This window comes from Ruditapes philippinarum, unplaced genomic scaffold (genome assembly GCF_026571515.1).
Source record: "Ruditapes philippinarum isolate M1 unplaced genomic scaffold, ASM2657151v2 ctg216_1_1_1_1, whole genome shotgun sequence".
Classification (NCBI taxonomy): Eukaryota; Metazoa; Mollusca; class Bivalvia; order Venerida; family Veneridae; genus Ruditapes; species Ruditapes philippinarum.
In genome coordinates, this window is record NW_026866999.1 from 373190 (window position 1) to 383813 (window position 10624).

The following is a 10624-nucleotide window of genomic DNA, read 5'->3' on the forward strand; positions in this document are numbered from 1 at the left end:
CTTATACATTAACTCAAAGTTAATGCAGGACAAAACCATTACACAGATTCAACAAGTTTCAGATTTCTCGTTAATAATCTACATAAAATAAATGAGGTACTTACCTAGCTTCAAGCGTTAGTTCACCTACAGAAAGATAGTCACTTGTAGTGAATTTAGCCTGGACAATAACTTTATCAGCTATGAACTTTTGGTATTGTGTCCTACTAGTAATAGATCCTTCATTAAAGTCATAAGAAACGTTTCCACCATTCACACTGAAAAAATATTTACAAAAAGTAACGTTCATCCGATTGGCTCCGATCGGATTTGTACTCCGGGGGTTGCTCATTTAATCCTTGGGCTGGGCAAAATTCTTCCGTGGCATTTGAACTCGGATATTTCATTTAATGTGTCACTTGCAGAGAAACTGATAATTACTCGTAAGTTATTAAGGAAAGAGATTGACCGACTGCCAAGACATGAACAAATATGTGTTAAATCGGCCAAGAGAACAAACAAACAAACAAATAAACAAACAAACAAACAAAATATAACATAAAAACTTGGACGTAAGTTGCTTAATTCAGGGTTGTCATAATTCGTTACATGCACTCATGTGTCGCAGGGTGATGAAAATGCGCAGCCAGCTGGCCTGAATTCTAGAACACTATTCCGCACCTCAACCCACTGTGCTAACATGTTCTCCAAAATTAGTGAACAGTTATATACCGTGATATACGACAATTTGGATTCGTTAGGATACATCATTTACACATTTCGATACAGCTAGGCAGTAAGTATGTCATGGTGATATAAAGGCTTTCCATATTCCACCTGACCCCGCCCCAGATCAGGATTGAAAAGTAAAGCTGCATGAATATTCTCTTTTTGCCGGTCAAGACCTTTGTTATTCCCTGCCTTGCTCACTTGTGCAATTAATTACATTGTTTATAGATAAAAATCTAACATATAAAAAGCATATTGTTTCTTTGAATAATAACTAAAACAGAAAACATCGCACCTGGAAACAAAGTTATTGCTTAATAAGAGACTACCTTAACATCTGATAGACATTGTTCCTAAGTAAGACAGGTAAGTTTTTATATATTCTAGGTTTTTAAGTCACATCGCCACTGTTATGGTCATATGACGATTTTCAAGCATTACTGGCGGAGGAGGATATCTGGTACCCCTTCTTGCATTATATCATTTCAGGCACGACCTGACACCCTAGTAGCAACACCGACTTTCTATAAGCTAGCTCATTATAGTGTTCGCTAATGAAGAACCCAAGATACCTATTGGGAGAAAAACTCACAATGGTAAGAGGCAAGTGGTTTGAAATAAACAACATTACCCACTCGGCCAAGGACACCCGAATACAATAAGTTCTATCGTCGTAATGATGAAACACAAGTATGCACACTTCCACTTTGTGAAGGGTGACATCTCGCGAGGTCAACCATTCCTTCAGAAAGCTAAACATCAATACCAGCACAATGCAAACATGTATAAAATTATTGAATTTTTTTTTCTAAAAATTAAGTGTTTTTGAACGCCGCCTTTCCTTGTTAATCTTGTTTATCATATTTGATGAAATATCTAAAAACCTCGATTGCTTAAAATAGCCTCAGTAATGAAACATGACTTATTTTCTCCCAATACTTGTACTTTTCCACGAAAAGAAGTGTTTAAAATTCTACGAACTTAAGAATGTTTCTTGTAACTCGAAAGCTGCAGAAATAATTGTGTCCAAATGAAATAGAGAAAAAACAGAATCCCTAAAGAAAGCCCAACACGGTAAAATTGTAAAATGTTGCAGGCTTGGTTTGATTGAGCTTGTTCAAAGCCGCACCATTTTAAGAACAAGTCAGTTTTAAGAACTGACAAACCCCAAAGGCCCAGATAAAAATGTGAACAGTGTTATAAAATGAGTGACAACCATTCCAGGTAGTTCGGACATATCCTATCGACCGCGTAGTTGAATTGTTTACGAGGAGGAATCGGCCAGAGCTGTAATCGATCTGCATGTTCATTTAGGTTTGAAAACCATGATCGTTTATCGTTCTTATAATATTTCCCATGCTCCCTAGCAATGTCGGAGTTAAATGCTATATGGAAAAGGGGTTTTGAATTCTTTGTTAGAACTAGTGACTAGAAATAGGAAGGAGTGTAAATATGCATGTTATTAAATGAACGAACTATATTTGCCAATCTGAACGCGTTAATCTTTTACACTATGCAATGGTTTAAAAGTATATAAAAAAATTCAAAGATTCCGAGCAGAAGAACAAGGCCGCATTCTAAATTGAATTACATGTACATTAGACACTCCAGTAAAAAAACAACAATTAAATAAATTTTATATCTTACTTTAATTCGATAGCTTGAACCTCGGCATTATTTAAGAGAAGGATGACTTTTAAACTTGCTGGTGACTTCGCTATTCCAACGAGTGATAAACGTTTCATCTGGAATATAAAAATAAATTGATATCCATAGCTTTATTTCACACCTTATAAAATATAACTAATAAACTTTCAGAGTTTTCATCACGTGATGTTCCGAAAGAAATCATTATTTGGATTCAGTCTTATCAATTTAGCATCGTTTTCATTTCCAATATCCAAAAAGTCTATAACAAATCAATATCACACACCATCTAGCCTCATTTTCATTTCTAGAGTCCAAAAAGTATATATCAAATCCGTAACAAATCTCATTCAGGCTCGTTTTCATTTTCAGAGTCCAGTATATCTATATCAAATCCATATCATACTCCATCCAGCCTCGGTTACATTTTCCATCTAAAATTCTATATGATATCTTTTTTGCAACTGAAGTAATTGTATTGTCAAGATGTCAAAAACTGGTGGTGTAAAAAAGAGATTATTATATTGTTGAGAACAATACTGATTCTACTTGACTTGTATACAGCTGTAACACCTATATCAGACTCGGCTTCGTCCAATATTGTTTATAAAGCTGTGTACTCCTCCAACAGAATTTGTTAATGCACTAAGACAACAGGTTGACTAATCTATTATGACCGGTATGGCACTGTGAAGCTATAACGGTAAAGAGTGTACCGGGAGATTAGCTTGGAAAAGCCAACATTTGCGGTCTATTAAGTATGTTTTCAAAGCACGTCACTATAAACTTCATAACAGCATATTTTATATAACTATTTTAACTATATAAAGAGTTGAACTATTACTGCATTAATGTAAAGATATGAGGCTTTTGATGTTTACCTGAAACTGTTTCTTCAATGTTAGAGTTATATTGACTTCTTTTACGATGCCAGACACCCACTTGGTATTTGTGTTGGCATCAGCCATGTAATCAGGAACATGAGCGTTTGCACCAAGACGCAAGACCTTCGTGCTACCATCGGTGCACTTCATGTTCTCGACAGGAAGGGTATCTTTAACGACTTTTGGGTGTGTTGTTGGGCACCTGAATTAAAAAAATATCTAACTCAAAAAAATGAAGATGAAGGGTAATCCTTCGGAAGCAATAATAACAACAAAATAACATGAAAATTGTAGACCCGGTGTTATTAATTATGTGCATTTATACAATGTCATGACTTGACATTTTAAATTCTTTTGTAAAGTTTCATTTGGGTTTTAAAAATTTAAAGCAAAGATAGCGAAGGAAACAAAGGTAATACAAATTAAAAGGACACAACACATCACCGGCTGTTAATATTTTTTTCTTTCATTTCTTTCAATATGGCGATAACTTTAATTGGAGATTTAATTAATTGTCACTTCAAATCACTAACCACAACCTTAGACAGCAGATGTAAATATCAAGTATATAAATAAACCTACTTCTAATGACTAAATCAGTTAAAAGTTGGAATATAAGTATGAAGAATGAAACAAGAAAACTAAATCAAAACAAAGAAGGAAGTGTAATGTTTAGAGCCCATAGCCACCTCAGTATCAAGATATTTACACCCTATATCACATGGGCAATGTCACAGCTGTACATGGCCTACATCGCATGGATAATGTCACAATTGTACATTGCCTATATCAAATGGACAATGTCACAGTTGAAATGGCGTATATCACGTGAGCAATGACAAAGCTATACATGGCCAATATCACATGAACAATGTCACATCTGTACATGACATTTAGTACATGGACAATGTCACAGATGTACATGTACTATATCACATAAACAATGTCACATTTGTACATAACCTATAGTACATGGACAATGTCACAGCTGTACATAGCCTATATCACATGGGCAATGTCACAGCTTCACATGGACTATATCACATGGATGATGTCAGAACTGTACATGACCTTTATCACATGGACAATATCACGGCTGTACATGACCTATCTCATATATATAGTGTCACATTGATAATGACCCAGCTGTACATGGTTGATATAACATGGACAATGCTACAGCTGTACATGGCCTATATCACATAAACACACTGTCACAGATGTACATGGCCGAAATTACATGGACAATGCCACAGTTGTTCATGGCCTATATCACATACACAATGTCACAGTTGTACTTGCCCTGTATAACATAGTCAATGCCACATTTTTACTTAGCCTATATCACATACACAATGTCCCATATGTACATGGCCTATGTCTCTTGAACAATGTCACAGCTGTATATGTCCTATATCACTTGAACAATGTCACAGATGTACATGGCCTATATCACATAGACAATGTCTCATCTGTACATGGCCTATATCACATGGACAATGTCACAGCTGTACATGGCCTATATCACATGGACAATGTCACAGCTGTACATGGCCTATATTACATAGAAAATGTCTCATCTGTATAATTATGTCCTATATCACATGGACAATGTCACAGATGTACATGGCCTATATCACATGGACAATGTTACAGTTGTACATGGTCTATATCATATACACAATGTCACAACTGTGCATGACCTTTATCACATGGACAATGTCACAGCTATAAAGATACAGAGAATACTAACCTGCAAAAAATATTGTCCTCTAGCCCTTTGTATATGTAATCAATTTCTCTGAAAAAAAGATGACAAATATGCAATTCATAGCAAAACACATGTCGTTTTATCGTCAAGTAACAATTTGCATCTATAAAAGTAGAACAGAGAACAGAACATAATCTATTTTTTATGCATAAACTGTACAGTTTCTAGTATTTAACAAAGAATAAATCATATTGGTACATATAAGAATGAACAAGTAAGCCTAACTATAAATGACAGAACGTTTATATCATACCACCCTCTGCACCTTTTGAACGCTATGCTATCTTTTTTAAAACACAATTTTAAAACTCACGGAGACGAGAGGCATTTCAACAGAAAATAAAAAGGCAAAAAACTACAATAATAACGAAACGATTTTAAATATTACCTATCTGTTATAACATCCGAGTACCAGCGAACATCTACTATAATTAGGGAACCTGATATCAAATCTGAAAAAAAGTAAAAGTAAATAGAAAAAGAAATGTTGGCAATGTTTGCATAACAATGACATAGTAATTATTTCTTGTTGCTAAGAAAAACACATTTGTAAACATTGAAATTGAATCATAGCGTATTGATATTGATAATTTTTCAAAATAGGACAACTTCTATTTTACAGTATTGATTTAGGTGTCGCTTTTACTTGTTTTTACGTTTGACTTTATAAGTTTTGTAATAATTTACAAATAAACCTGAATGTATAAGAACTATCCTCATTCCTTTACATTATATTTTAGAATTACATTTAATTTCATAATGGCAAAAATAAAGCCCTTTCATTTTATTTTTGAGCTATCTTAGTGTGGTTAGAACTATCGTTTACATTTTATTTAAAACTATCCTTAACATTTTATTTTGAACTATCGTTTACATTATTTTTAGAATGACTTATACGATTAGTTGATTTCAGTTTGTAATTCTAAAATGACCAATGAAAATTCTTCTTATATTCAGTACTTTTCCTGAAATTTAACAGGAAGGCAACCTGATTTCAGAACGACTTTGTCCGTAAAAATGCAAACAATTTACTTCTAATCATGGCAAAGTGAAGTGCATGCACTGCTCCTATTATATCGGTGATCGCGTAGAATTCGCCAAGTAAATTAAGTCCATTTACATAACGGGCCGTCCGGTGATCTCAACAAGCAGAGCGTTGAACTGTGAATCGGGCGACCCAGGTTCGATTCCCGGACGGCACAGGTCGTTTTCGTTGTGATTGATCATGAAATCCTTTCTACGGTCATTCGCATTGAGGACAGCTTGTCCAGGAACGATGCGGTTGTTGAACCGGAGTGAAAACTACTAACACCACCACCACATCTGATAGATTACTATGGACAATTACATCGTGTCTTACATTAATGAAACAGATTTAAAGCTACATGCCTCCGGATGATTCAAAATATTTCAATAAAACCAAACTTGAGAAAATGTACTAAGATGTGAGGAAAAGAAAAAAAAAAGTTTACAGATTCAAGTAATATTTTACGTATCATTTGCGATTAAGGACTGATTTTTCAGTATTTACAACTATATTTCTACTACGTAACTAACTCAGTAAATGCTATTTATGCACATTTTGACGACATTTTGGTAATTTACGTGGTTTGTAATTTGCCTACTTTTGGTTATTACACATTCAAATACATTTTCAAAATTTTCATGAAAATAAGCATAAATCTGGAGGCTTTAAGAAACTACATATTTATCATTTTTATGAAAAATAGCACTTCAAAAGTTGTGGAATCGAAGAATTATTTATCACCTTTTCTTGGTCCAAGTTTAACATTGTAAGATGATGATGCGGTAAAAGAAATACCATCTGCAACCAGCTGACCATTGAGAAACCAACTTAATTTGTCATTAAACTGAAATAACAAATTTAGACAAACGTTTAAAATGGTTTTAAATCAACGGAATTGAAACGAATGTCTTTAATAACCATGTGGCATATGTACTAATAGATGCTAATAATGTTTTCAACAAAACTTTACATGTCTACGAAAGGCAAAATGAATCAAACACATTAAAACTAATTTGAAAGCACAACACAACAATGCTTAACTAAGTGCGAAAGATACAAAACTAGTCATTTTCTAAATCAAAACCATGTTCCAAGACATTAAATTGATTGATGGGAATGTGGCTGGTTGGAAAGTCACTATTTCTTAACAAAGGTATCGTGGTTTCGGACTCTACTAAGGACACAATCATAATTCCTCAAGCACTCAAGCACAGGCTGGTTTCAAAGTGGTTTGTATACGATGCCAGTGCTTGATTCTAAAATCCAGCATAAATTGTCATATTACCAGAAAAACAACAAAAAAAGCAAAGCAAAAAAAAAATATATACAATAGATCATCTTACCCTCAAAGTGATGAAAAACCATCCTGGCGTCGCTTCTTTTCTACTGCTTGATGATGTCTGTAAGACAAAGGTTGGTCCAGCTGCATCATATCTCAAATTGAGACCACTGCCAATGCTTAATACATTCCTGAAATTATCAAAAGTTATATATTTAAGAATTTGTATATTTTGTACATGATATATTTACAGAATCTAACACCATTATCTTAAGCATAAATTCAATGCACATATAAAAGTGTTGGACCAAAGTAATATCAACATTATCTAGAATCTTCCCCGTGGGTGTAGATCATGCAATATGTATATTTGATAAATAGTTTGTAACAATTTTGAAAATGCTGTTTATCAGGTACTCCATTATGCGAGACCCCATATCGGTATATCAATCGGAAATCCTCGACTATTTTTATTCATAATACTTCTTATCCGAAGTATGACGGAAAGGCCCGAAAAGATGCGATTGGTATTTTTCTCAAATAATGATGTCACAGTGGAAACAACATCAAATGTGACCAAAAACATAGTAAAATTAGGTAATAAAATGCTGTCAAAATGCAACAATTACATCATTTTGTACTCACATGCTAGTTGATACTTTGACCCACATAGTTATAGTAAAGTGTGGATTATTTCCATTATAATTCCACTCATGCAGTGGACAATCTGTTGTAGACGAGTTGAATTCGATTGCCCCATTGCCTATCGTCGTGTGTGTGGGCGGTGAATCATTGTATACAGTGCAATTGGAAGAAATCGATTTTAATGGTTTTGAAAAGGAAGGAAAGCTAGTCCTTGTCGGACAGGTAGTATTGCAATTCTCTGGACCACCATCGGTACATGTACTTGTTGTACTTATTACTGAATATCTTGCAAGTTCCTTTGAATAGCTAGTTGGTAATTGAAATCCACGAGCACTTTGCGCTAGTATGACTAACACCGATAGCAACACATAAATCTTAATCTTCGTCATCACCACATGTATGGATTGTACTAATCTAAAAATAAAACAAAATCAGAACTTACAATTTATATTCTGACAATATATTCATGGAATTTACATTTGACCGAATGAACTGAAATGAAACGAAATGAAACGAAACGAAATGAAATAAACGAAACGAAACGGAATGACCAACTGGCTGACTGACTGACTGACTGACTGAATGAATGAATGAATGAATGAATATATAAATGAATGAATGAATGATCTAGTGAGTGAGTGCATTGTAATAAAAAACCTACAAATAACAAACAAACAAACAAATAGCATTATTTTTAACCCAGTCTGAAATAATTCAATTTGACAAAGTATAGACTGTTTCAACTTCATTACAAACCTTTTGGACCCAAACAAATTTTTAAATACCCCTAATTATTTAATAATGACTTGAGTACGAACCATTATTCACAATTAATCCTTAACTTGGTTTAAACACATTCATATAAGCAACACTGTGAATAAAAATTTTCAACTTCCGCTTTTAGAGCATAACAGTACTTTGTGGCTTATGAGGAATTAAGGTCGTGACACGTTTAGGGATTGAAGGCAGACGTTCAACCTACTAGGCTACAGCTGCCCGTTGAAACTTCTTAAAACAAATTTTGATTTTTATATAGCAAAAAATAGTCTATATGGTTGCTGTAGTAAAATGAATTTCATTACATTTAAGAAAATAATAAAAGTATAAATTAAAGACACACATTATATTATATTATTTTATATTATCATGCCTTAGGAAATAAACGTCCTTCTGTAGAAAGGGCAAATATTATTTAATGGATTAAGAGCATGTTCGATGCTTTTTATATGAAGTAAGTAGCGCTGAATATGAAAGTATTTTTGCCATTAAAGTAGTTAAATGTAAACAAAGTAGTATTTTGACTTCCATACAAAATACTAAATCGTTTAAAGTTTACTAATTCACAAAAGGCAAGGCGAGAAAGAGATGGGTCAGGTAATTGTCCAAGGAAATGACAACAGTAAAAAGTTTTGAAAATTAAAAGTAAAAGCATAGTGGGCCTTTAATTCCTGTAGACACTAAAAATACTTTCACTAGCGTAGGGGAATCATAAGAATCCTGCATTCAAGAGACTTTCTCTTAAGTGTTAGCCCACTACTTGCCATGAAACATTTAGATGATTTTTCATTGATACACGGACGAAAAGACAAACATAGACAAACATGTGCTATCATTCTTATCAAAGTGAAATCATTTTAGTGTTTACTGTATTCAAATCTTTTACATTAAAAAGATAAAATGATTCATGGCCACTCACCTTTTTAACATAACCCTTATACGGCTCCGAACGTTTGATGTAGGTTTAATTATGTACGTACCAAAATTTATTGTTTTAATGAATTTATTTAGTAATTACGTGTACACATTACATGACGGGAACCCATTAAATAAATACATTAAAATCCTAAGATACAAGGAATGTCAACAGTTCGATTTAACTTCCTGGTTATGTGACTCATGACAATGAAACGAAGCATACATACATGTATTTTTTGTTGAATAGATATACAACTTATAACTTAAGTACAATGAATATGCTTATACTTTAACATAGTACGTAAATTGTATGTAAACGATTGAAACAGTTTCTAAACGAGTTATTATGCGAACTTACTCGACAATCGAAATATAAACCTATCGATTGTTAAGAAAAAGACTAAACATTTTGAGAAAAACGAACGAATGGACGGGCGAACAAACGAACGAATGAATCAATGAATGAATGATCTAGTGCGTGAGTGAAATGTAAATAAAAAAACACGGTCTGAAATTATTTAATTATACCAATAATAGACATTTTCAACTTCATAACGAACTTTTGACCAAAACAAATTATTAAATAAACCTATTTATTCAACAATGACTTGAGTACGAACCATGATTCACCATTATTCCTTAACTTTGTTTAAATACATTCATATAAGGAACACTGTGAATAACATTTTTTTCAACTTTCGCTTTTGGAGCATAACAGTACCTAATTGTGGCATATGAGAAATAAAGGTCGTGAGATGTTTAGGGATCGAACGTTTAATAGTAAAGGATCTAGTGGCCAAGTCGTAAAGGTTTATGCCTTACAACCTAGGGAACATGGGTTGGAGCCCATTCGGGTCACGAACATGTTTTTTCATATAAGGATAGGTCTGGTTTGTTCCAGGAAGCGGACTTGAAATTGTTAATATAAGTTGCAAGAATTTGTTTCTCAATCGAGCTTGGATAAATAT

General features: G+C 33.6%; 1 protein-coding gene across 2 annotated transcripts in view; it reads right to left on the bottom strand.

The window, feature by feature from the left end:
• The window catches only part of LOC132734443 (uncharacterized), a 95775-nt gene extending 86092 nt beyond the window's left edge, over positions 1–9683 (bottom strand). For both annotated transcript variants that reach the window (XR_009626317.1, XM_060721186.1), the window contains exons 1-9: positions 9658–9683; positions 7962–8375; positions 7381–7507; positions 6779–6881; positions 5399–5462; positions 4993–5040; positions 3237–3441; positions 2356–2453; positions 105–257 (exon numbers count right to left, since the gene is read on the bottom strand). Coding sequence is in view for 1 of the 2 variants with exons in the window: in XM_060721186.1 (XP_060577169.1) it covers positions 105–257; positions 2356–2453; positions 3237–3441; positions 4993–5040; positions 5399–5462; positions 6779–6881; positions 7381–7507; positions 7962–8375; positions 9658–9668 (1223 nt within the window). In the remaining variant the exon portion in view is untranslated. The remainder of the gene's footprint in view (positions 1–104; positions 258–2355; positions 2454–3236; positions 3442–4992; positions 5041–5398; positions 5463–6778; positions 6882–7380; positions 7508–7961; positions 8376–9657) is intronic.
• Positions 9684–10624: the final 941 nt, after the last annotated feature.